At 47.9% G+C, this 27,492-nt stretch overlaps 1 protein-coding gene across 4 annotated transcripts in view; it reads right to left on the bottom strand.

Annotated features, from left to right (window-relative positions):
- Positions 1–27,492, bottom strand: part of NAV2 (neuron navigator 2) — a 383,600-nt gene that overhangs the window by 36,467 nt on the left and 319,641 nt on the right. For 3 of the 4 annotated variants that reach the window (XM_026512228.4, XM_044389055.3, XM_057317562.1), the window contains 11 exons: positions 24,682–25,146; positions 23,960–24,025; positions 22,493–22,537; positions 19,913–20,073; positions 18,301–18,489; positions 11,758–11,810; positions 6,980–7,003; positions 6,796–6,870; positions 2,260–2,343; positions 1,597–1,708; positions 85–230 (listed from right to left, as the gene is read on the bottom strand). In XM_026512228.4, the coding sequence (XP_026368013.1) occupies positions 85–230; positions 1,597–1,708; positions 2,260–2,343; positions 6,796–6,870; positions 6,980–7,003; positions 11,758–11,810; positions 18,301–18,489; positions 19,913–20,073; positions 22,493–22,537; positions 23,960–24,025; positions 24,682–25,146 (1,420 nt within the window). The remainder of the gene's footprint in view (positions 1–84; positions 231–1,596; positions 1,709–2,259; positions 2,344–6,795; positions 6,871–6,979; positions 7,004–11,757; positions 11,811–18,300; positions 18,490–19,912; positions 20,074–22,492; positions 22,538–23,959; positions 24,026–24,681; positions 25,147–27,492) is intronic. The other variant, XM_057317561.1, reaches the window with a different exon arrangement.

The raw sequence follows: 27,492 nt of genomic DNA, 5'->3' as shown, positions 1-27,492 counted from the left end.
TAAGAGCTGGCCCGGGGATGGGCAGGGGGACGGGCCGGACACTGGTTTGTTAGTACCCATGAAGGTCTTTGGATGCACACTCACCCAATTCTTCCTCTTCTTTTTCTTGGAATCACTCTCTATGTTGCTGCCCACACTGGAGTGGCTGGTGGCACTGTTGATGCTGGAGACACTGTCAGAGGAGTGCTGTCTGCGGATACGGAGGTCTGCGGACTGCGAGGTACCGTTTCCTGGGGACCCAAGGCAGGAGATCAGCAGCTGCTGCCTTGAGCCCATTCCTCTGTCCCAGGGAATGACTCTTACCCCTAAGTCCACACACCCGAGGACCGTGAGGTATTTCCCAGTAGACATTATCTTCTGCTCTCAGCTGCTGGTTTTAAGATCCTTGAGCAGGTATATACTCTGCCCTCTTTAGTCAATGACATGAGGACCCGTTCTAGCCACTCCATCACAAAGAAGTAAGGGGAGGCTTCGAGAGAGAACCCTCCCCCCCAGATCTCTTAAGCTTGCCTCCCAGGATCCGTCTGACTGACACGGACACGCACCCCGGGGCAGGGAGGCTGCGTCCCATGTTGTCAGGGGAGGTTCCTAAGGGCAGGCAGGTTGTTGAGACAAGCCCCTGATTTTGTTTTTGAACCGTGGTACAGTCACCTGTGTTGTCAGAGCACCCCCCACCCCACTCTGCACTGTACGCTCCTGCCTCACTAGCCTTCTCTTGGGCCCCTGGGAATGCCGACCCCATCGCATCTCAGGGTCTTAATGTGTGTGAGTCCCTCTTCCTGGAATGCGCCTCGGGCGGGCCAGCTCTTGCTAATTAATCCCTCCCATTTCAACTCCATCATCGCGATTCAGGAGACCTGATATCTGAAATAACGGTGACGCCAAATAAAAGTTGCGGCCAGTTTTCCGCACAAGCATAGAACTAAACCCGCAGCCTACTCTTTAAGAACACTGGTTGCAGAGTCAGAGACCTGGGTTCTAGTCCCACTTCTGTATCTTACTACCCTGTGACCTCTGGACGGGACTCTCGCCCCTGCAACTCAGTGGTCGTATCAGCCCAGAGTGGAGAGGACCAGCATCACACTCATAAGGTTGTCATGGAAGGAAAATGAGATAATGAATCATTTATAACACCAGCTGAGTGCGTAGAACACAGTGAGTGTCCCATGCTGTCCCTGTGACTTCTACCATCACCATTAATATCACTGCGGCAGGAGGGAACTCACCCTCACAGCCCCATTCTCCCCCAGGTAAGACACACAAGCATAAAGCAATCTACTCAGAAGCACTTCCCTGGACGAACACAGGACGCTCATTTCAGGCTGGCCCGTGTCCACAGGTAAATATCAGAGCATGGTAAGGACACAGGTGCAATTAAGTGAAACACTTTTGATAGCTTGCCAATAGAAAGAGATTTTCTTCCATTTTTGAGATACATCAGGGAAGAGGCTGAGCTGGAAGAGGTCTGGAGTTACGGACTGAAAGTGTCTGCCTCCCACAACCCATCTGACTGACATGGACACACACCCCAGGGCAGGGAGGCTGTGTCCCATGTTGTCAGGGGAGGGTTCCTAAGGCTGCTCATCCTTTCTTTACCTTTGCAGTTGAGCTCCGGTGTGTTAATGACCCCATTAATGGCAGCCTGGGCAGCTGCGTTCTGTTTCTTCAGCAGCTCGATGGTTTTCCTTAACTCATTCAGTTCTGAATCCTGAGGAACAGCAAGAAATACTGGTCATCCTACAATCATCCTGGACAGAGTTCAAAGGAATTGCAACTCGGTTTTAGCACAGGAGCATAGGAAACAAAGGAGTTCCACAAAACTTCTGTCCCGTGCGTTAGGTCGGTCAATTTTCAACGGGCATAGAAGCACACAAAAGCGGCAGAAATAGGGGCGCCTGGGTGGCTCAGTCGGTTAGGAGTCTGCCTTCAGCTCAGGTCATGATCCCAGGGTCCTGGGATTGAGCCCCACGTTGGGCACCCTGCTCAGTGGGGAGCCTGCTTCTCTCTCTCTCAAATAAATAAAATCTTAAAAAAAAAAAAAAAAAAAAAGCAGCAGAAATAGGACTGTGAGATGTGTCCCTGATGCTGCTGTCACTCCACCAGCCCCCATCTGGGTCATATTTGCACCCAACAGAACGCAATTCTTTATGATTTGATTCCAAGAGTTCAGATACACAAAAATCTATACCATTCTCTGGAACAAAAGAGAGTCTGATTTTGAGGATTGCTGTTGATTCTAAGCAGGGAAGAGTGCTTTACCTTTTGCTCAGCTGTCATGGTCAAACTCTGGAGCCTGATTGTCATGTTTCCAAGACTCTGTTCAAAGGCTGCCACCAGGTGAGCCTGGAGGAGGAAAGACACAGCCTTGGTTAGATTACCTTGCAAGGCAAGAGGGCCTAATGGGTGCTGGGTCTTAAAGGCTAAAATCCTCATTGGGGCCACTGAGTTAGCTCCCATCTAATGCTTCAGCCCCTGGAGCCCCACTCCCACCTCTCTCTGAGATGGAGTCACTCCAGCTTATCGAATCCTTAAAAATCCTGAGCTGCTTTCCACCGCAGGTCTTTTATACCTGCTTTCCCTTCTGCCTGCAATGCTCTTTCCTCACTGCCTTCCTGTCTGATTTTTATACATCCTTCTCAAGAGATCTCAGTTCATGACTTCATGACACCCCCAGATGGGCTGGTTCCCCCATGTTCACTCTCAAAAGCATGTGGACTGCTGGTCTATGTGCATTTCGGTGTCACAGTTAGAGACACATGTACTCTTGCAACTGCTGCTGCATGTCTGTCTCCTCTGCTCCCCTGCGCTTTGCTCACCAAGTGCCAAGCTCACAGGAGAGGCTCATGTCGAGCATGTTTGTAGAATGGATGAACAAAGTGGTTGGCATATTTTGCTTGTTATAATCCTGCTTAATAAAAAGCCACTGAAAGGCCCATCTGCTACCTCCTTGGAGAAACCTTCCCCTGTTCCTCCAGGGAGGTATGACTTTCCCCCAAGGCCCCTCTGTACTTTTATACACCTCTGTTAGAACACAACATCAGACACACCACTCTTTCATATAGTACTATAAGATATCTTGAAAAATGCTGCCAATTATAATTAAAATGTGCATCCCACTTTCAGAGATGTTAAAATGTAGGGGAAAAAATGTACCTTAGAATTGAGAAATGGGAAGCTTTTCTGTCTGTCCCTTTCTCTGCAACCCTCTCAAGGACAAGATGCAACCTTGTGTCCTAACACGAAGCCTCAACCTTCCTCCATTGGTTGGTTGACTGAGGGTCCTGATAATACAGTTAAAACCAAGAATAAAGAATGGACAAGAGAGCTAATCCTATTGACTGCAGTTTCTCCATCTATAGAATGGGTGCAATATCTATTTTCCTCCAGGGTTATTGTGAGCATTAAGTGAAACTATACAGGTGAATATAGGTCTATAAACCTAGAAATGAACGGACACTGTGGGGAAAGGAAAGGAAGAGGTTTGGGATTGAGAAAGTGACAAAAGATAGGATGAGAACACAGGGGGGGGAAAGATCAAGAAAGGGTTCTAGGAGAGGAGTGGGCAGATGGAGGAGAAAGAGAAGTGCCAGCAGAGGAAATGTGAGTCCTGGGAGGAGGGAGAAGTGAGACTGATCACGCGGTACGTAACATTCTAGAGGAAAAGAGGACTGATGTACTCAGTGAAGAATCAGTGAGGGAACAACCAGGGGACAGGTGGGACATTGTCCTGGGTCGTGAGGAGGGTCAGGGGACAGTTGGAGAGACTGGAGAAGTAAGTCAGAGGCCTCTGTCACTAGACTTCATCAAACTGCACCAATTGAGGATAAGACATTTCTAGCATAAACTACTGGCTCTTTTTGCCAACAGCTGTAGGAGTTAGCAGGGAGCAGGACCTCTTGTAATCAAAATGTTAAGAGGACTGCCCAGTTTCTTTCTGATTGCATGCTCTCTCCCTATTAAAAATCGAGAAAATGCTGTTGCATTTTGCAATCAAGAGATATGTTTTAGTTTAGTTTGCCCGGGAGAATATGGCAGAACCAAAGCCAATCAATTCAAGACAGTTTACATTGTGGATGAAGGAAACAGGGCCAGGGCAAGGATGTTGAAAAGAATTACTGCTGACCTTGCATTTCAAAGGAACGCCAAGGTCAAATTTAAATGACCGAATTTCCATTTATTTCAATTCTTTGATTGCCACCCAGGATTCTATTTATGGGCACTCATACTTTCTATTCGCTTAAAAAGAAAAACCTGACCCCAAGAAGACTGCTATTGAGAAAGTGTTTTTGCAGACGGAAGAAGCCATATTTGTTCTGAAGAACCAGAGGTTTGCATTCTGCTGTCGAGAGAAAGGACTGACTTTGGGTCATGAGCAACTGTGAAAACACGGGCTGAGAGGCTGTTTGCAGCCTGGTTCAGAGCCACACAGCAGACTTCTTACCAAGTGCCATTCTCACATTCCCAGGAAAACAAACATGAATGGTATAAAAACACCAGAGAAGGTGGCTTTGAGTAGTTTGTCCTAGAAAAACAAACACAGCTTGGCCTGTGAGAAAGATGGCAGACAATAAAACATGTTAGTGCGGCCGGTGGTGTGTGGTAAGACTAAATATTTACTTTCAAACAATACTGGATTCAGTGGCTTTGGTGCGGAGCAAAACATACTTTTGGAATAATAATAATGTAAGAGATCTCACTCTGACTCTTCTGGAACAGAGGGTAGGGCTCCAAATGGCCCAATGTAAGGTCCTTTGGGCAGCACGAGGTCACTGGAGGAATGAACCTAAGATCTTTGATTAGTAAACTAATGACTGTTTGTTGAGTAGTCAGGGACACCAATGGACAGCTGTAATTCTTAACCAGAGGATGACGGTTGCTGTCAAACCTCACACTTGGATTATATCCAGATTGGCTCATTGGGTCTGGGGTTGGTCTTGATTCGAACGGTACCCAGATGAAGACTATTCATAGAAGAATACCTCTGGGGATTTTTTTTTTTTTTTTTTAAAGTAAGATCTAAGCTTCAAAATTCAGATCTCACATCACTTTCTGATGTTCTTCCGATAGCGTTACTGGTGGTGGAAGAAGCAGAGAGAATAAAGAAGGATAATGAAACACACAGTGGCCTGATAAGGGAGCGTGAGAAAAAATTCAAAGACTCCCAGAAATGCGAGAGAACTCAGGAGAATGAACAACAGTGAGAGAAGTTACAAGTTACTGAGCTTGTAATTAAGGTCAAGTACTGCACGAGGCACTTCATATGCAGACTTGAAAGAGAAATGGTTTCCTTCCGTTGACTCAGGCTTCAGCCAGGAACAACCTGGGTAAAACCGCTGGTAAATGACTCATGCGAGTATTGACTCGGCTTCCTGGTCCAGGGAAGACAACCCTTTTGAAGTTGCTTTTCATTTTAATGGCATATTACGGGGCCGTGCAGGCTGCTTTCGGACAGGCTCACACGCGGGTGTTTGTGGTCTCAGACTGGGCTGTGCGCTCCGGGCAGGATGTCTTGCCTCACGGGCATCTTCGCACCTTCCAAAAACCTCAGACTCTGCCCTCTGAATGTCAGCCCTCACCAGCTCACAGCTCTGCAGCGGGGCTACTTTGCAGACCAGAAGTCTCTGCCTCTACTCTGACCGGACCCCTAATCTTATAACCACACCACGGTCAGGAAGCTTCGTGAAGAGCAAACCGAACCACCTCACTGCTCTGCTTAAAACACACTGATAGGGCTCCACTAACTTCAGTAGGAAGCCCAAACTCTCTACCTAAGAGCTGAGAGCCTCCGTGGTGTGTGATGGACCTGCCCCTAGCTTTTCTTTGATGCCTCTCCTCCCCTTTCTCTTCTCCCTTCTACCCTTGCCTCTTCCCTATATCCAAGCCATAGATTCTAATTATACACTGAGCTACTTACGGTTTGTAAATGCACCAAGATCTTCACCCTGGGCTTTCGCACATTTTGTATACTGGTTAGAATGCTGTCCTTCCCATGCATCCTCCCCTATGCAGCATCGCTCGGATGTCACCTCCTCCAGGAAGCCTTTCCTGACTCCCCCCCCCCCCCCCACCACGAGACTGAGTTAGGTGCTCCTCCTTACATATTCCCACAACCTTCTCCCTTGATCTCTCTCTTAACAGTTATCATGTCATAGCAAAAGCGTTTTGTCTCTCTGCGGTACCAGAGAAAGCACACTAAGATGACAGTGGCTGTGCTTGCTTTGTTGTTGAACCCACGGTGCCCGAGGCATAGTTGGCACTTAAACAGTTGTTGAATTCAGTGCTGGTTGGCAGCGCTTCCTGAACACGGAACTGTGTATATTATAATTATAGAACAGTCAGCTATTTATTTAGAGCCTTAGATTTCTTTCTCCTCCCCCCCGCCCCCCGCCAAAGATGAAAAGTCTCAGAAAGAGGAGAAAAGGGAAACGAACATTTCTGAGCCCTTCACATATTCCAGTACTGACCCCATGACAACGACAACCCGGAGAGCTGAGGCTTCCCACCCACCATTGCACAGATGAGCCCATGCAGGCTCAGAGGTTAAAGACGCTGCCCGAAGCCTGAGCCAGTGAGAGCCAGAGCGGACGCTCACACTCACGGTCTGAAGCCGTGCCCCTCCCGCGGTACTGCTCCCGCGGTACTGCTCCCACGGTACTCCTCCCACAGTACTGCTCCTGTAGTGCTCAGGGGCAGGCGGTCTTGACCGCAGGTCAGAAGGGAGCAGGGGCTGCCCCCACCCATGGCTACCACCCCGCATATCTGTACTCACAGCTACCACCCTGTATCTGTACTCACGTTTGCGGTCAGCTGGGTGGTCAAAGCTGAAACCTTTTCCTGTGAGGCATCCAGCTCCCGCCGCAGTTTGCGAATCTAAAGGTGGCGAGGGACAGAGTTACTTGCTTTAAGAGCCCCAGGTTGAGCGGGGCGAAGGAACGGATAATAGTGAAGGAGGAAATCCAACCAGCAAACGGTTCCTTACCTCTGACTGGCACTTTTCTTCTGGCTGTAAGGAAATCATAAGGGAAGTTAGACAAGTTGAGGAACAAAGAATGGGGCAATGTAGCCTGTGGGGACACCAGATCTGGACGCTTACAGCAGTCCTGAAGGGTGATGAATTTCTTTTCAAGTGTATTTTTCTGGATAAACTGGTTCATTTAATTTGACCAATGAGAAAGGCCAAATATGAACAGCATATGATTACAAGAAATTAGGAAGAATGAGAACAACACTCCAATTATTTTGGCTGTGAGGAGCCCTCCTGCTCCCGGGTGGAGTTGATAGGTCAGGTGTTCAGGAGAAGGCAGGACGAGAAGGGATGAGCCAGGGTTGGGAGGCCCAAATTTAGCAAATAGAAATACAGGCGTAAGTACATCCCATGCCACAATGGGGACACCTTCTACTAAGGAATTATTGGTCGTTCATCAGAGTTTCTAATTTGGCTGGGCATTCTGCATGGAATGTGGCGATCCTAGCTGGAGGACTGCTCCTGGGTTAACCGCCGGGTTCATCCCTCCTTCTCTTCTCTCCGAGGCGCTGCCCCAGGAGCAGCAACAAGGCAGGAAGGCCTCCGAAGTGGGGACCCCCCATCCGCCAGCCTGCTGACTCCCCCGGTTGTGAGGACCTTCCTGCTGCCCCACCTCCCGGCCCCCAGTTACCTGTGACTCTGGGAGATAAGGGTGAAGCCTGTGGGCTCTCTTACTGGGAGAGTCTCCCGTACTGGGACCTGTGTCTGTGGTGACACAGCTACCTGCCAGCCAGAGACTACAAGGCTACCCCTTTCCTCCCATAGGGGGAACCCGCAGCGGGGGGAACCTTTCTTTTGTTCTCTTTGGGTTCTCACAGGGGCCCATAAAAGATGACACCCCCACATACTGGGCAATGTTGGAAGCGTTCCCACCTTCCGTCCACCCCTCCCTTCACACTTCCCAGGGGTGGGGCAGTGACTTGGGAGCCAGGTAGGCAAGTGAAAATCAGTAAAGACTCTGTTTTGTCCTTGGGTCCTAGATGTGTGTCCTAATCCACTGCTACTAGTGATAAACCTGTTATTTTAAAAAAATCAGCATCTGACTCTGGTGTCGACTTCTCAATTAGCTCAGAATGCAGAGCGGTAGGATTCATTATACCCTGCAGACCCTACACCCATCAGCAGCGGCAGGTGGGGGCTGGTTCCTGTCTGATCTCCCTTGGCCCCCTGCTCCCCCGCCCCCTGCCCTGACTCCTGATGCTGCCCAGGAGGGCCCTCCCTCCGGCTGGCTTCTAACAACAGCAACTGGTTTTTAGGAATGCTGGGGCCAAACCATTTAATCCTTGCACTAGCCCTACAGAGTAGGTTTGTATTCCTTCTGAGGCATAGAGAGGTCAGACCCTGCCTAATGTCACACAGCTACACCATCTCCTCATCTAAGAAACGTTTTCAGGAGAACACTGGGAGATGTCCTCACAGCTTACTCTTCCCTCTCTGGGAATATTCATCCACCCTTCTTTGTCCGTCTTTGTGTTCGTCACCCGTCAAACGTTCATGGATTTCCTACTATGTGTCAGGTGCTGTGTTAAGAACCCGGGATACAGCTGTGAGCATGACCGCCAAGCTCCTCACCTCATGTAATAAGTGGCACTGGAATGCTTACCAAGTGCCAGAGACTGTTCTAAGCCCTTTCCATTCATTATTCATTTAATCCTCATAACAACCCCGCGTAGGTACTAATACTACTCACATTTTGTACATTAGGAAACTGAGGCACAGGGAGGTGGAACAATTTGCCCATGGTCACAGCTGCTGAGAGGCAGAGCTGGGACTGGACCCAAGGTAGTCTGGCTCTAGAGTCCATGGTCTTAACGAGCACATTCTCCTAGTCTTTCACTACAGCTACATTCTCATGGAGGCCTCCCCGAAATCAGGCCCCTGACTTCTAAGTCTGACCCAAAGGAGAGAGTTAATGGTGAGAACGTCACGGCGGTCGAATGTTAGGGAGGCTAGTGGAGGTCTGTCAGCGGGCTGAACCATCCATATAGGATGAGCCCCACCTCTAAACACCTGTGTCCAGGGGCCTAACACTCCTTCCCCATACTTATGCCACCATCCGTCATTCTGCCCACCTGTCTCCAGGGTTGGGCCCCTGTTCTCGACAGCAGCCTGGAAAATCACGTGCTTTGTATCTTACCCCCAGCTGCTGCTCTCTGTACATCTAGGAACTCTAGTGAGGCCGGGAGCCTCCCTCCATTCAGCAGTTTCCCTGGGAACTCAGCTGCTGCCCCTACTGTCCTAGAGCGCCAGTCCAACGCCAGATGTGGCCCCTTAGATGTTCTCGACTTCGAGTGCTGTCTCTGACTTCTCCATGGCAGTTGTTTACCAATATGTTGCCTTTTCTTTCCTTTGTAATTAAAATTACAGGCAATTTTTAGCCAGAATGAGCATTCTTGAATATTCAAGAATTACAGAGTTTCAGGGAAAAAAAAAAACCCTATTATCATCCAATAAAAGCCTTTAGGACACTCAGCCATTAAACAGGCTCTTTGGTCTGCGTTGGTGGCAGCTTAGGAAACCCCAACAATCTCTTTTTAGACAACAAATAAAAACTTGTTCACCTGAACATTTACAAAGGTGGCTGAGTTTCAGAATTCTATCATTGCCAGTGGCTCCTAATAGATAAGGGACCCCACGCTCGTGCTGGGTGGTAGCAGTGTAGTCAGATACAGTTTGGAATCAGCAGACTACTCTAGCATGAAAACATTCAAATAGGCAAATGTTAGACTATTTTTTATAAAAGTCTGCAAAAGTAACCTATTTGCTCAGAGAAAGCACAGGTAAAGGACAGTAAAGGAGAACCTTCGACTCAGTGAATGTCAGATGTTGTGGGCACCCCTGACACCCCCAGGCCCCCGACAGCAAAGACAAAACTGAGAAATACCCAGAATAATGGGGTCATTTGTACAAAGTCACATAGCGAGAAAAAACAAAGATCAGGCCCTGGGTCTCTTGCTATCTAGTTAAACATGGAATTGAAAACTATTCCTAGGTCTTTGGTAATGTGGGAATTTGTATCAACTCAGGAAAAATAATTTGAACTTTCCTGTCCACCCACCAGGAACAGCAGAGCAGAGCTACTGAAAGGCATCTGACCACCTTGCAGTGGCGGGCACGACAGCAGTGGCCAGGACACGCCGGGGATGGCTTCCTACATCTGAATTCTCACAGCGGGAGCAGCTCAGGCTCTTCCCTCTGAGGCTGCTATGCAAGCCAGCCCGTGTTTCACTCTTCCAGTTGTCCTCTCTGTGTTGACAGGAAACTCTGGGAACTCCACTGGGAAAACCAGGGGCCTGGACACAGCGATGTCTGCCGTAGCTGCTCTGCAGAACGCTGTGACAGCAGAGTCCCACAACTCTAGGTGTCCTTGGGTGCCTCTGGCTTCCTCCGTCAGCAGCAGGCTCCCCTCCACCTACATCCCATCCTTGGGCCTTAGCCCAGAGCCTGGCGCAGACGGAGGGCCAGTGAATCCTGCTGAACGGGTGAATCTAGGTTTGCAAGTACCATCTTGGCACCCATGCCGCAGATTTTCTCTCTTGAAGAAAGGACTGAATGCATGGACTAGGTGACAGAAGGTCATCTCTATATGCTTTCTGAGTAGACAGAGGTTTCAATAATCTCTAAGGTTACTATATGTAAAGCCTTTAAAATGAAAAAGCGAGGGTCCTGTGACGACATTTCAGACAAGATGGCTGGCTGAGGGACGAGGTGTTCCGGAGATGGAGGGGCAGGGTGGGTAGGAGCAGAAGAGATCGTGTCAAGGCCCTTCAAGTCAGACCATGTCAGCAATCACTGAAGCCTGTCTGCTTGCTATAGGCCTAAGAAAGAACAGTCAGGCCCTGGTCTCTTTCGCTTGATTCCGGGATGGCCTTTCGCTTCCAAGGGGCCGTATACAGTTTGCCCTGCTATGTATATAGGGCCCAGGAACCTGGCATTACCAAAAAGTGAATTACTAAAACATCTGTCCTCCATGGAATTAAGGGCTAAAGAATCTCTACTTCTCAATTAATAAAATGACTTTTTTTCCTATAGGAATTCCCAAAGTAAAGTTTTTATGCACATAGCTATAAAAACGGCAAGCACCCCTGAACAAATCCAGAACCATATCTGATTACACGTGGTGTTGTTTAGACCACTCATTGATGACAGCCAGCGGTGATGACACCAACATGTGTTCTGTGCTGGGCGCACTGTATTCAGGGCTTCACATGCATTTTCTTACTTCATTCAAGCTTATTTTTTGAACATCTATAATGTGCTGGGCTTTGTTCTAGGCACTAGGAATAAAAAACAGAAAAAGTCCTTGTCCTCAAGGAACTGAGTAGTAGTGAAATGTCATCTTCTTAACACTGGTCCTCACTACAACTCCACAAGGTAGGGGCTGCTATTCTTTCTACTTGACAGATAAACTGAGGCAGACAGAAGTTGTTCAAGGCCTTTCTTTTCTCAGGCTACCAGCAGGTGGCCAAGGCTTCTCACACATTCTAACTAGTTACCACCCAAAGCACAATGCCACTTTAACGAAGGAGTCAGTTCCTGATTTACTGGTTGATACATTATAATCAATAGCTCTTTGTGAATTTCAAATCTTGTTCCCTAATTAATCGAACCCCTTACAATGGACATACTTTCTCTAGGAGAAGCAATTGTATTTTATATTTTATTCTTGACACACTTGATAAAGGAGCCCCAGTTCTCATGGTCATAGCCACACAGCATTGATTTATACTCACTGTAGAATAAATTGATGACGTGCTGGAAACCAAGGAGAGCGAGGATCCGTGAACTATTTAAAAAAAAAAAAAAAAAAAAAGGTGACTTGCACAGCTGGCTACTGTCAAGCCAAAAAGGGAGACAGGAAGAGAAACTCGGGATTGTGGGACACTACCAGGCAACTTAATCTCACCTTGACCCAACTTTTCCTGGTTTGGCAATAGGTCAGAGTCAAATAAGAATTTGCTAAAGGAGTGTCCTTTCCATTATCCCTTTTTTCCCTTACAACCTCTACATACATTTTTCCCCTATGAAAATAATACATGATTACTAAATTAAAAATTTCAAGTACAGAGAAGTGTTAAGAAAACACATTCACTGCCACAGCCTACGTGACTCATAATTCTATCACCCACAGGCAACCTGTGACCTGTTCCGTCCCAGCACATTTTACTCCTTTCTTTTTTTCTAACGTATTCCTTTAGGGTTGAGACAGTGTTGCATCCATGTTTTATACCCCGCTAGCATCTGTCACTTGTGTATGCACAAAGATGAGCTGATGACTATGAACACAGGAGGCTGGCTGTTGGCCACAGTCAACTCATTCCAGACGAACATGCAGAAGAACACTTGTTTGGAAAACATTATCTACTGGAATAGAGATTCTTCTTTTGATTTCTAACCCTGTGTGCAAAATGACAAGCAGGTAGTGTCCCCTTTTCTGTTTCTGACTGGTTCTTTTGACTTAGAACGATCTTCATACCCTTTTTGCACCCCTTCCTGCTCCCAGCCAGTGGAGACATTTTATTATTTTTATATAATTTTAAATCACGGTCTTTTCTAGGACTAAGTAGTCTAACTGACTTCTCTTTCTGGGAACCAGATTCTTTAATGACATTTTCTTAGTAATCTCTCAACAACTTGTTGAAAGACAAAAATATGCCTGTGGAGACATCAGAGACATTTAATTGGGCACAGCTTTCCTGACCACAAGTAGAAGGCTCTACCCCCACACGAGCTATCCCCTGTGGTCTGAGAGTGGGAGGCTTGGGAATAACTTTCCACGTGCACTAAACGGCTTGCACTTACCACCCAAGAAGTGAACTCAACTTGGATCAGCACTGGGCAGAAGCTACCTGCCCACGAGATATCCGACCAACAGCTCAGCCCACCACCCAGGTGCCTCCACACTGTCTTCCCATAAACCTCCTACTCTTCCTTTCTGTGCTTCTATCCCATTCTGAATCCTGCACTTCTCTCTCGAGCATGCCCTGCCTAGCACTTGGCCTCCTCAGAGTCTCCACCTGTACAGTTCCCTTTGTTTCGGATACTTCTCATTTCTGCCTGTCCAAATCCCTGGGATCAGCTCGAACAACGCGTCTCCAGGGAGCCTCTCCTCGGTTCCCTGCCTGCCTGCACCAGATGCACTTCCTCCCTCTCTGAACCCATGCAGTTCTTGACTTGCGTGTCCGGCCCTCTTCTCTCCTGGAAGGTGCCTGCTTTTCTGAGGCCATCGCTACACTACCACTCACATCCACCATCCTTAGCAATGTTAGGGTTCTAGATCCTTTCCTCCATTCTGCCATCGGTGACTTCTCTGGCCCAGGCCCCATAAGAAATCAGTTTATAGTGTTAATGGCCAATAATGGCTTTCAGTGTTAATACGTAGACACATTAGCAGACGCCCCTCACGCTGCAACTTAGTGGCCTAATGTTCTAAAGGGATAAGTTACGTTAGCCCTGTGACATGGGCAGTAGGGGCAGATGATACTGGAGCCCATCTGGGGGAAGAGACGTGGGTAACATACAGCCACCCTTCAGCTACCCTTTTCCATCACACCACTTGCGCAGCCAGCACAGGGCTGCCACGTGGAACTAGGCTGCTAGAAAATGGAAATTTGTCTCTTCTATCCCTCCAGCTCATACGCACAGACTTACAGACACTGCCCTCAGCAATATCCCAGTGCAGGCCCAGGGCCGCAGGCAATGAGCACATCTGGCAAGCTTCAGTGGAGGTAATTATTTTTCTCTGTAATTAACTCCTCTCACTTGGTAAATAGCAATAGCGAGGCTGTGGTCCAAAGAAAGATTCCTTGATTTCCAGAGTCAAATCCAAACTGAATGTGGCTTGCCTGAACCATTGCAGTGGGCCACGCTCCAAGTGAGCCGAACCAAATCAGAGCCTGGGTTACGTGGCTTGGATACTTGGACAGCAAATTGCGCACGAGACAAAGCCAGAACAGCGAAAGCACTCCCTGTCCCTGTACCTCTGAAATTTGAAGCTACGAGGAACCACACGGACTTGTCCAGGCCATCTCTGCACCTGAGGAATCTGAAATCCAGAGAGGTTAAATGGTCTGCTTCTGGTCACACAGCGTTCAGGAACAGGATCTGCTGACCCAAAGTATGGAGACTGTTTTGCCCTTGAGAGATCTGATTCAGGCGTTTCTGAGAGTTTTGTTTTTGTTTTTGCCTTTTGGTGTGTTTTAGAATGGTTTCCCCAGCCCCTCATCCAACCTACACGGACACAAGCTGGGACTAAATGAGCAAAAAATGCACGTTTGAGAAAATCGTGATTTCACCCCTGCCTCAAACCTCGGTGATTATACATGCATGCTCTAGACAGAATAAAACAACTGGGCATCAGCCAACAAAGCAAGCAAATACCTCTGATGCCACACTTGGCATCTCACGTGTATCTTCAGCTTCCTACGAATCAAAGCACTTTCTCATTTACAGTATTGTTGGTGAAGTGATCCTCATCACCAGAGAATTGGTAGGTAATATTCCCAGACAGGGCAGGAGTTTCTACCACTAACACACAAAAGAGTAAGCGAACACCCAGAGAAGCTAAGTGATGTGGCCAAGCACACACAGCTAGTTAGGAGCAGAGAATGTGCGTCTAGGCACGGTATCCTAGTTCTTGCTCCACGATTGGTACTATCAGAAGTCCTACCAGTGAGAAGGAGGCACAGTTCTGATGGCTAATGGACCACCCTCTGAACCAACCGCAAAGGAAGTAGAACTGAAAACAGAGAACACACATGTAAGAAAGCCCAGCTGTGCCCAAGGCAGAGCCAAATATCACGGTAGGACTGAATAACAAAACAGAGGGCTGAAAATCAAGAGTTTAGGACTGGGTCCTGGCTGCACACAGTCCCCGAGGCACTTCTTTGGGCTCAATTTTGCCATAAACAAAACAGGAATGTAATGGCCCTTGGTGAGAAGGAGAAAACAAAACATGACAATTATAACAATGGCTACCATTGATTGAATACTTACTATAAACCTCTTTCAAAGTCATTTTGCATTAGATGCTTTCCGGGATTTATCCCACCTAATCTTCACTTCAATCCTCTGAAGCAAGTACAATTATTTTCTACCTTTTAATGAACAGGAAATAGGCTAAGCAGGGACAAGTGCCTTCCCCCAAGTCGCTTTGCTAGCAGTAGACATGCCAGGATTTCAATCACAAGTGTTGTCAGGGGCTAGAAACCCAAGTGAGTTACAAAAAAAGATTTATTTATTAATAAGCCGCTCTGTTCCTATGGATTCCATAGGAACTGCTCAAGATTGCACCAGCAATTAGGGATGATTGGTATAGTCCCTGGGCAAAGACATCCATTTTCAAAATGCCTCGAGCCTCTCCCTAAATGTGAGCTATTAAAGTTGACTTTAAGATTGCATAATGCATCTGATGGAAATTAATTTACCTGAAATAACTTTGAAAGGTTGCATCTGGGCCATGCCTGTGCCTCATCTACATATTTATGACTCCCACTTCCTTCAAAATGGAAAGTGCTAATTAACTCCCACAAAAACCTCACCTAAGTACTTGTGCTAATTCCTCTTAAATTTCGATCCTGCTTTCTGGCCTATGATATACCTTAGAAGGAGGTTCTGTTTGGTCCAAACATGAGATGTAAAATTTCCCCCCCAACTGTTTCTACAATCCTGGGATTTATAAATTCAAAAGTTGCGGGGGGGGGGGAGGGCTGGGTGGCACAGCGGTTAAGCATCTGCCTTCGGCTCAGGGCGTGATCCCGGCGTTATGGGATCAAGCCCCACATCAGGCTCTTCCGCTATGAGCCTGCTTCTTCCTCTCCCACTCCCCCTGCTTGTGTTCCCTCTCTCGCTGGCTGTTTCTATCTCTGTCGAATAAATAATAAATAAAATCTTTAAAAAAAAAAAAGTTGCAGGGGGGTGGGGGGAGCATTTACCAAATGGAATTAAAAACACCTCCTTGGACGAGCTCTGTTTTGGTTTTGCAATGTACTAGCCCTCGAAGGAATAAAAGCAATTTGATGCAAGGTTTCCCCCCTGAAAATGCTATGTATTCATAGTATATCGACAGCTGTTCCTACCCCCTACCCCCTAAATTTGATTTCTACCTCTGCCCTTCAGTTCCACGTCACCATGAATCATTAGGGTTTACAGAAGTCTAGACACTGCTTGTGGGCAAGCCTCTTTTATCAATGTCACTTTGACATCCCAGATATTCCACAGTGGTGCTGCCTGACAGCTTGATTCCAGATAGAATACATAAGAGCTCTGTGATGATGATACTGTAATGGTCCCGGATCTTTATGAGGCGAAGCGTGCTTGTTTGGACAAGCTTCAGTCCTGAGCACGGTTCACTCAGGTACGCACACGACAGAGAAGATGAATACGGCCCAGGACGCACTCCACGTGTGAGTCGTCACCGGGCGGGCTGGGGAATGCTCTGCGGCCACGCTTGGCGAGCACACGGACTAGAAAAAAGTTCAAGACCAACTGCCTACTCCTTCACTTTGGGTCAATGTATTGGCCACTATGACTGCCCAGGGTGGTTATAGCATGCATTTCTAGCTCTTAAATCCAGCAGAACGCTCCTGGTAACTCCGGCTCCACCCCCCCTTAATCCTCTGTCCCAGCAGGTTCCCATATATGGATTTGCAGACTTGCTCACTGGATGTCACTGGATGTCACTGGATACAAGTGACACATAAACCAGGGTGAAGGGAGGACGTTGCTAGAAAGATGGACTGGGGGGGAGGGATGGGGGGGGGCACACAAGTGCCCTGTAACTAAACCCTTTACAGTTTTTATAAGCAAGTACACTGGGCAAAAGTGGAAGCCTTTATACTGTGTTTCTTTCCCTCTCAGCTTGTTTAGGGATTTCTTAAACAAGACAAGTTTGGGGGTGCCTGGGTGGCTTAGTTGGTTAAGCGTCTGCCTTTGGCTCAGGTCATGATCCTGGAGTCCCAGGATCGAGTCCTGCATGGGGCTCTCTATTCAGCAGGAAGCCTGCTTTTTCCTCTGCCCCTCACCCTGCTCGTGCCCCCTCACTCTCTCTCAAATAACCAAAATCTTAAAAACAAGACAAACAAACAAAAAAAGCAAGTTCATTCTCTCCTCCCAGGAGGAAGCTGGGGTTCTATTTCCCCACTCTCACAGGGGCTGGGAGCAGAGGGAAGCAACCATGACTCCCGCCCACATTCTCGTCTGTCCCTGGCAAAAAAGGCGCAGCTGCAGCTATGGCCGTAGCCTGGGCTCCAACTGCTCTGAGAGTCCCCATCCCCTGGCTGGGGAGTCCCAGCTGCCAGGATGTCACTGCTAACGCTGAGTCTACAGGCTAGGACATGTAATGACACTACCAGGTGAACACGTATATCTATCGCTGAATTCTCGTAATTCCATGAGCTGGTTACTATTACCATTCTCATTTTGTCAGTAAAAAACCAGAGGCACAGGGAGGTGAAGTAACTTGTCCAAGATCATATATGGAAGAAGCAGGTGGACTGGAATTCAAACCCCGGTAGTCTTACTCCATATGGTTAACCACTAGTCATGAGTACTGACTCCAACATCCTATCATTCCCATTTTCAGGAAGCTTTTTGGGGGTGGGGCTGTCCCTCCACAGCATTTTGACTGCTTGCCTCCCTAGCTCCCACCCTGAGCGAAGGAACAAAGGGAAAGAGAGACGAACCAAGTTAGGAAGATGGCTGGCAATGATGCCCACACCTACTTTCTCCCAACATTCTGATTAAAATGAACAAAACATAAAAATCCAACCCCAAACATTCACAGTTAGGGAGCGAAGAAGGAAAAGGGCATACCTGAAGGAAAAGGGTGTAACTGAATAAACTTAAAAAACTGGTGCCTGAGAAATAGAAAATGCTGGAGTGAAGTGGAGAGGCTGGCTGCCCACAGGCCCCCCGAGCTCCACGGGTACGTTACCACAGGGAAATGAAGTAACTCTCCAGAAACTCGGCCTGCCAAGACGGTGAGCCAGAAGCTGAACCTCAAGATGGAGGCATATGCCAAGAAGCTGTGGCCCAGGTCCAAGAGGGAGAAGCCTAGAGTGGAACTCGGTCAGCTCCAAGTTCACTCATGTGTCTTCAGCAGCCTCTTCCCCCCAAGAGGTGAATGAAGAGCTGACCCTGCTATTCAGAGTTCGCAGCCCCAAACCCCAGAGTGAGTGAGAGAGGTGGAAACACAGGTGGGCTCTCGGGTCGTGAACTCGGTACGGAGGGCCATTATCCACACTGCATAACCTGAGACAGCAACCCTCCTCACTTACCTTCTTCAAACCCATCCCGGAAGGAGCCCGAGCGGCTCATGGTTCGGCTCTTCTCATCCAGGGACATGGAGCTATTCCGGAATCGGCTATCTGTGTACGGGTCGTACTGCCCGTCGGCATTGGAGAGGCTGTGGGTCCTCAGCATGGTTGGATTGGACAAGCTCATCTGGGTCACCGTGGTGGGACTCGCTGGAAAAAAAGGAAGGGAATTGAAAGGTTGGAAAGTCATGTCTCTGTTCGAATCCTGGATGGGGACGACAAGGGGACTGATTAGTATCGGGCATTATCTGTCCCTGCCAACTTCCCTCCCTTGCCTGTTTTCTAGAAGATTGTCACATCAGCATTTGAATAATACACTGAGAGCTAAAAATAAGGGAGGAAAGGTGGGTCATTTCCAAAGCAAGGCTCTGGGCCTCAGCTTTCCAACTTGGCACGTTCCGACAAGCTAGTGTCACCTTCCAGGCATGAGCTAATTACTCCCTGGGCTCATCTGGAACAGCTCCCTCTAAAGCCAAAGCCCAAAATAGTCCAACTGGGCTTTTGATCAGATGGGAAGCATTTGTGCACGACAAGAAACTTTTGCCTCAAAGAGTTACGGCTGGGAAAGAACAATATGAACACAGGTCTCACTGCCTCCAATGGGACGTGATTGTAGTGGCACCTAAAGAGCTTCAGGGCAAAGAGGCACATCCGCCGTGGCCCAAACAGCCTTTTTTGTTTTTATTAAAACCTTGTCCATTTCAGTAATATGCAGTATTTCCAAAGTATCTTAATTCATTAAAAACGAAAAGTTAAGCCTTACTTGATTACAAGCCACACCTGTCCTTAAAGACGCCGTGTTTGTTATTTGCAATATTCAGAAAAGGCCGCCCTTCTAAAGAGCAAGACGAGAGCGGGCAAGATTTTCCCCCTCCATCAGTCTTTCAGGGCTCAGCTCCCATTCTTCCTGGTAAGTCTAGCCAGGACTGATCTTCCCTTTCTCTAACCGTATATAATACTTGCTACCGGACCATAGTCGGTTTTTACACGGTTTCATATAAAGTATAAAGCTTTGGATTGTTCTCTTTTACCCTGTTTATGAGTCTGTGTGGGTGTGTTTGTCTCTCTGAAAAAGAATCCATTAACATGTCAGCAGGGACTGTCTTAACAGATTCTTTTCCTTTCCCCACTGTGCCAGTCAAAGCATTATGTCAGTAGCAGGCATTTCCAAGAATACTTGTTCACTCAAAACCTGATCTTTATTTTCCAGCTTAATAGAGCAAAGCAGAGGACCAAACACGGGGTATGCTACCGCTTCTTCAGATATAAACCTATGTCTTCAGAGGTCTTAGAAACAATACATTCTTTTCAAAAATGGAATGGTTTGCTCTCTGCTAGAACCCTACCTAACTCAACCATATCAATAAATCACTTGATTAGAGTACCAAAATCTTTTCTCTTTTCTTTCTTTTGCTATCATCAATCGCCTATAATCAAACTACATTGCTGAGGGCTGATCAATAGGGAGACTGATGGGACTGCGTGGAGATGACCACATACCTTCTTCAAAATACAAGACTAACCTCAGCCCCACGGAGCTGATCCCCACAGCTAATGATCAGTGGTTACTCACCAAGCTGGGAGAAGTTGAATCTTGTTCCGGAGGGAGACGTTACACTGGAACCAGAGGAAAACGGGGAATTGGCAGCGGGGTCCTGCAGGCCTCCTGCAGAGTGGGACCGTAACCATTCTTTTGCGTCTTCTTGGGTGCGAAGCTGGGAAGTGGGAGTATACCTGGATAGACAGAATTGACGCTGGGATTAACTATGAACAACGCTTATGAAAATGAACTCCGGGGAGCTGATGATAAATAGACAAAAAAGAAAATATAGATCCAACGATGATGTTAAAAAAAAAAAAAATCACATCACTACACATCCTGAAACTTATGAAGTTTCTCCAAACCTTTTTTGCTACTTGGCTGCCTTTGGGGAAAACTGCAGTTCTTTTGGAGGGAATACATAAAGGGAGCAAGATCAGCAAATGCTCAAAGGAGCCGTCCCTGGGCGTACCTGTAACATGTTGATTCATGATAGTGTCAGTTCAAAGCCCCCACCTTGACAGACTGAAGCAACACAAGGAGCTGCTGTCAGAGCTTCGAGGAAGTTTTAATCAGCTAGCTCATGGCAGCTGCGCTCTCGAGTGCACGTAAGTGGCCGCACGTCCCAGCGTATCAGAAACCAGACGTGATGGAAGGCGTGACGACACCAACGCTTACAGTGTTTGCTGCAATGTAGCCCCGGTAAGTCTCCGTAAGAGGAACCCCAGATCACTGGGTGCCACAGAAGTCATGGGGCCCACCTCCTCATTTATTATGTAACATATCTGGTAATGATGTATCCAGTGTCAGCAATGTGCTGGGTGCCTTCGTAGACCTCTTGCCAACACCTCCCACCCACCCAGCAATGCAGACGCTACTATTCCCATTTTACATTCAAAGAAGGGGAGGGCCTGCCTCGAATCACGTACTGGGATTTCAATCCATTTTATGTCTGATTCCAAAATCCATGCTCTTCTCATCATGCCCGCGGGCAGCATCTCAAATTTCTGAAGTGCCCAGTGGCCAGAGTACCTTTGGACTTAGACACAGATTACTGTGGGGCGACTACTGAGTATGGAACCAGAGGGATTCTTTTGACTCAAGAAAAAGAGGTGCTGGTGTCTTGGCATTGCACATGAACGTGCAGGGAGGGAGGGAGCTAGAAGGGAGAGGTAGAGTGAGGGGGGCAAAAAATGTTTCTCCCTTAAATGTTTTTGCTATAGGTGATGGACATACAACTTTCTAGGTCATGTCAATTGCATGAAGACAGCCTATCACCTATCTCTATTCTGAAATTTAAAAAAAACAATTTTAAAAAGCCAGAGCTACATCATTTTGATAGATCTCTACTGCAAAATAAATAAGTAAATAAATAAATAATATATATTTATATATTAAAATATTTCTATTTAGAGGGGTTAGCTTCCTCTTAGGGCAACAGTAGGGCATCAATGCCAAACTCATCTTGAGAGTGGCTGGGATCTAAGTATTAACATGGGGGCTGACAAGAAGAAGACTTTAGCACAAAAGGCCTTGCCAACTGCCCCCTCTATGGCCACAGCGCTGAACTTCCTCCCGCAGGACATCTGTTGGGTGGTTTTCAATATTTTTATTCTTAGATGCTCAGAATTGGCCTTACTCGAGTTCCTTTACTGAAAGGCAGCATTGATACCTACCTCACATTACTGTTCAGAATGCTCTCAGCCTTAAGAGTTGCAAGTTATTAACTACAGACATACATGACAGCAATGAAACATTTCATTCCAAGTTCCTTTTTTTTTTTTTTTTTTTTTGGCGAAAGCACTTAATGCTTAGTGCAGGGTGAAGCAAATGCTACGAACAACGAGGTGTTTAAAGAGCAGGAGAAATGACAGCTGCAAGCATCATACAGTAGGACCCTGGGGCAGGCGTTAGAACTGGAGTCCCTCCGGTTAGCAAAGTGAAGGAGATGGCGTGAGCAACGGTAACTTACATCATCTTGCTTCACCAGGACTTGCACCAAAAATGAGCCACGACTTACGACAAATGGAAGGACGTTCCTTCCTGGTAGTCTTTTCTTTACACCAAAGCCAATCACACCCGTGTCTTGTTGGGCACCAAAAACTGACACAATTTTTAGAATATTTAGGAAGGACAAAGCATCTGTCTTTAGTAATTTTCTATGGCCCGAAAAGTTAAATATTTTCCAATTTGGGGGAGATATTTCTCTCCTTTGCCCATGTCCTGGCTAACCAACGTGCTGTAAGTCACATCCTTTCTTTTGGAAGACAGCCGTGAACAGAACATGGTCAGGGTGAAGAGCTCATCAATTGAACCCGCTGGTCCCAAGAGTAGCAGTAACTGCTCTCTGGGCTGGCCCAGGGGTGTTCTTCATGAGATGGTTTTCGCCACAGTAAGCCTGAAAAAGCACAGCCTCTGCCCAAGCAAAAAAGCCAACAGATGGAGCGATGAGAATGAGAGGGTACCGACGGAGCCCCCGTTTCAGAGGGCCCTGCTGCGGTGGCCAAAGCGGGGACCCCAGCCCAGCCCAAACCCCCACCAGCCATGAGAGTCACGCAGCCAAGCCCCAAAGCCACACCAGATGGCACGGATGGAAGGAGGAAACGCAGATACCTGAGTCCTTTTTTAGGCAAAGTGTTCCTATCAAGGTGCGGGTCACTGTAGGAAAGTTAAAACAAAAATGAGAACTTCAGAGAAGCACAGGGAAAGCAGGCAAGGGAAGGAGGGAAAGACGAAGGAGGGGCCGGAGATCTGGAGCAAGAGACTCACGACACCAGGGAGCGCTCCCTTATAGCCAGCTGCGCATGCAACACGTCCACATCCACGGAAAACAAGAGAAACCTGATCCTGGGCGTGGCTGACACCAGCGCATACCTTACCCTGAGGCACCAGGAGGCCTGAGCCATCCACTGGACCCCAACTCTTCCTCCTTTGCCACAGGTGCAAAGCAAAACCCAGGGGCTGCCCCAGGTCGAAACAGAGCCCCCATCTTCCGCAGAGTCACCCAGCCTTGTACCAGCACCACTGCTTCTCAGAGAGAGAGATGCCAGCTTCCCTGCACCCCTACCTCTGGCCCACCCCGAAATGCCATTGACGATGACTTCACGTGAGAGAAGGGACTTGCTGGAGGGTGTCAAGAGGCCAGCAGTCTGCATATTTGGAATTCATGGGTAACAACGTGAATTCCAGGTCCCTCTTAAGTTTGGTGCAGCTCAGAGCTGAGCCCTGGGCCCGAGTCAGGGCATGTTACAACTTGTTGGCTGATAAAGTCAAGGCATTTGGATTTCCAAAGAACAAGGGTTTAAAGGCTTGGTCGGTGAGTCTGACAAAAACAAAGTTTTTGCTGTTGACGGGGTGAAGAGGATTTTCATTAATTTTTTTTTTCCTAGCACGAAACAACATCTGGTTATTATGTTTGGCCAAGCTGTGGCCCCCCCACAAACTGGAGGTCAGGATCCATCTCTGAGGCCCACCCACAGGGCAGCTAGGGGCAAGCAAGCCTCTCAGTTTGTAGAGCCTCAACCCTGCACATCCTCTTTTTCATTATCATTACAGGAAACGGGCACACAGAACACAACAGCCTGCAAGACACAACAGCCAAACTGCAGGGAAGGACTTCTGAAGGGAAAAGAGCCAGCTGCGTGGGGAGTAGGGGTGGGGGAGACAAAGGTGAGGGCCACGCCGCACAGTGGGTGGTAGATCATTTCTGGGCTGGGAGGGAGAGGGGAGAGAGAGGGGAGAGAGGGTGGGAAGCTGGGGAGCTGGGAAGCAGGAGCATGCCACAGGAAGACAGAGATGCAAGCGAGGGCTTCTGCCGCCCCAGTTCAAGCCCCCGTTCAAGCGGCTGAGCTTCCTTCCCAAGCTGGGGAGGGATGGGCCGGCCTGACTCCACCACTTCCAGGGCTGCGGTGGACAGTGGAGCAGACCCTCACTGGCATGTCTGGGGTCACAGGGTACATCAGAGCCACGAACACAAGCGGAAGCCTCAGGCCAACAGCCTCACACAAGACGTCTGGCTTGACACAGATGGGCAGGGGAACCCGGAGGCTCGGTGGGCTCCCCAGCCTACAATGTCATTACCTGTCCTGTTTCCTGGGCAGAGTACTTCTGCAGAACTTAGGGCTAGCAGCAGGGGAAGAGAGAGGGCTAGAAGTCCAGGCAGGTAGAAAATAAGAGAAGGAACATTAGATGGGAAGAAAGGGGAGGGGTCGTTACACACACAATGATTAGGACATTTTTCTCATTCCCAGTGCGGATCCTGGCATTCTCGCCTACGTGGAGAAACTGGACTCACAGCCCGTCGCAGTGAAATCCGGAGCTCTGAGGCTGCTGTGAGTTTCTAGATCACTCTGGCTGGCCGCCCTTCCGTAGGAGGGTGTCTGCCATGACGCCCGCCGAGCCCACCCAACTGCCCAAAACCTTTCCGGCCACCCATTCCAGGACCGCTGCCTGCCACCTACTCTGCACAGTTACAAGGGGAGGGGAAACGAGCAGCTGATGAACAAACAATAAAATGGAAGGACCTCAAAGGAGGAATGCCATTTCAAATGGAAACATTAAATCCGTCCCCCCCAGAGACGGCCAGCAGCTCCAAGCCCTGAGAATAACCACGATGGAAAAGGTAACAGGAAGGAGAGCTGAGCTGAATTCCATCCCCAACTGGCTTCCCCAAGGAAAGGCAGCAGGGGTTAGAAAGAGCGCCATCTCCCAGGCAAAGGTGAATGACATTTGGGGTTCCCAACACAAACCCTTGGACTTTCAGAAGGGTGTCTCTTTGAGAGAGCCGCGTGCACGGAACCCACCTTTCCGACAGTGTGGTCTTCACGCTGTTGGTTCTGACGAAGGGAGTCAGGGAGTCGTCCTTGGAGGTGATGAGGCCCGTAGAGGAATTGTGACTCAGCCCCCCTCCGCTGCTGAGGGAAATGTCAATGGACTCACAGCTGGTGTGGAGGCTGCTGACGGACTGGAAGCCCAGGCCGTCCTTGCTGACCGTGGATGAGCTGCTGGCGTTGGTGCCCCAGGTGAGGCTGTTGGAAGGGCCCGAGTGGGCTGAGCTGGGACTGGAGGCTAGAGGAGACTGGTTGATATCCAGGTTCTTACTGTAGAGAGGACTGCTGCTCCCGCTGCTCAGAACACCGCTGCCTGAGGGCGACTCTAAGTTACCTTGCTGGGTCGAGGTGGCGTGAGGATTGGAGATCACCACTGAGTTTTTCATGGTTTCTGCTGTGGCAATGGGCACTTGCTTGGTAGGCTTCCCACCAAAGAGTCTGTGAAGAGACAAAGGGGTGTATGGGTTGAACAGCCAGCGACGAGGGGCGCCAAGCTGTTAAAGTACAGTGGGGCATGGGTACGGGAGCGCCAACAATCCTGGGGACGGGCACAGTCATTGCTACTGAAATGGCTGATGGTGCTCCACTGGGAAAGGCCACCATGCACGGGGCCCAGACACCGGTGAATCACAAGGCTCCAGCTTCAAACTCTAGGCTGTAGCCGAGACCCCAAGGGCAATGAGGAATAATTTTCTCTAGGCCTAGCCATGATGGTCCCAGATCAGATCTTGCCTCCCTTTACTTCTATAAATAGAGTAACTAGAAAATTGCCCCAGCCCGGGAAACATCTCGAGGAAAAAGAGCTGTCTTGATCATCTTTGTATCCGAGACCCTGGGCACAAAGCAGGTACTCAGTGTATGACAGTTCAATTCCAAGGATTTTGGTTGCTTCCGTCTCTAAGGACAACACGAACAATCAAGAACACGAGTTTAGATCCGGATGGGGCCTGGGAAAAGTATCTTCACAGATTTCTCCTCAAGTGAACGCCCATCTGAAAGATGGGAGGCTAGTCCTACCCAAGGATCTACAGAGAAATCGTGCTGGGCTCACACGATGTAAGAGCAGACACAGTGGGTCTTGGGGACAGAAATGTCATTCCATGTCATCCCCCCGCTGATGACCAAAAATGTGCTGCCAAAAAACAGGGAATGGCACATATGTCTCTCTCTTCCTTTGGCAACAGGGCCCTCTGTTAAGAACGGCAGGACTGTCTTCAAGTCCAAGGATGGGTACGTGCTCCACCCACCAAACCCTCGTGGAGTGGGCCTCTCTGCAGTGACAAAACTACTACCTATCATCCTAGGCACGCTGCCTTGCACCCAGCTACTCCACGGTCCTTACAAATCCCAATCATTGTAAAAATAAACACACACACACACACACGCACATAATCAATCCTCACTACAATATCTGGTGACAGATTAGAAAACACTTTTTGCCTGATGACAACCAGAGAATGAGATATCCTCTTGCAGAATCCTGGCTTTGGCATGCTTACATACCTCCAGTAACAGGAACCTCACTACTTCTAAGGGTAACTCACTCCATTGTCAAGCCCTTCCAATCACTAGAAAACCAAAATCTGATGTATCTTCTTCACTTTTACTCATTGCCCCTAATTCTTCTCCGTGTAACTACACAGAAAAAGCCCAATCTTCTGTCTGCTAGTCCTTCAAATCACTTGAAGAGAGCTATCCCTTCATCTAAGATTTCTCTTCTCTGTAGTGAAGCACACAGAGGAAATTGAGAACACCTCTTAATGATTTAGGAAAAATGTAATTAACAGGAATTGGCTGAAAGCTGTTCAATGTAGAGCCTAAGAATCCGCATGCATTTTCAAGTATTCTATTACAGTAGCCTAAGGGTCCAGCAAAATACCTTTGTAGTTACTAAAGGAAATCTATAATACCAAAGAGCGAACAGTACATACAGTACTTGAGGCAAGAAGCAGAGAAAATTTTCATTTACAAGGCAATCTGTTAAAACAACAAAGAGCAGCCCAACAAGACCTTCCCCTGAAAAAATAATCATTACTGAAATTCTAATACTCAAGTCTAGACAAAGAACAGTGAACGGCTTCATTACATCTTTCACGTGGCATGCTTCTTCTGAAGTCTTTTCAAACGTTCCCATTCACCCCCCAAATATGTACACGTGCACATAATTTTTTATTTTTCCCTACTTAATTTTCTATCCGGGACTTATACTCTTTCCTAGGATAAGCCATTTCCTGGGAAGGTGAGATAAGCTCTGTCCTATGCCGCTGCAGTTCGAGGATGGTCCAGCAGATATAATAATGAGATAATATGAGCAAGCAAAAGCTGTATACATTTAAAAAGGAGCTGCTTAAAAAATAACACTATTTTCACATAAAAATTTCCATTCAGTGTGGAAATGCAGGAAAATGCCTTTTTAAGGGAATAAGAAATCAATTCCTCTTTTTCAGAAACACTTCTGCTTTAAAAGGTTGTTTTTTTGTTTTTTTTTTTAAGAAAGCAAAAATTTCAGAAACACATTTGGAATTAAGCATGCAGTATAAAAAAGGATGTGGCCGGGGGATCCTGGGCTAGTTGAGAGGAGGATCTGGCTGAGCTCACGGTCTGGCATAATGTTGAAGAATCTCAGCCACAGAATTAATAAGACAAGGCGGGAAAAAATATCCTCAGCCTTCCCCTCATATACCCACCCGGGGCCTCGGGGTATACTAAGATCTCAGTAGCTAGTCTGACTGAGCACCTATTATGGGCCAGATATGGCTACATAGGTTAGTCACATGAAATCTC

The sequence above is a fragment of the Ursus arctos genome, unplaced genomic scaffold (genome assembly GCF_023065955.2).
Source record: "Ursus arctos isolate Adak ecotype North America unplaced genomic scaffold, UrsArc2.0 scaffold_23, whole genome shotgun sequence".
Taxonomy (NCBI): Eukaryota; Metazoa; Chordata; class Mammalia; order Carnivora; family Ursidae; genus Ursus; species Ursus arctos.
The sequence above is the reverse complement of the archived record's forward strand: the minus strand, read 5'-3'. Positions and strand labels throughout refer to the sequence as shown.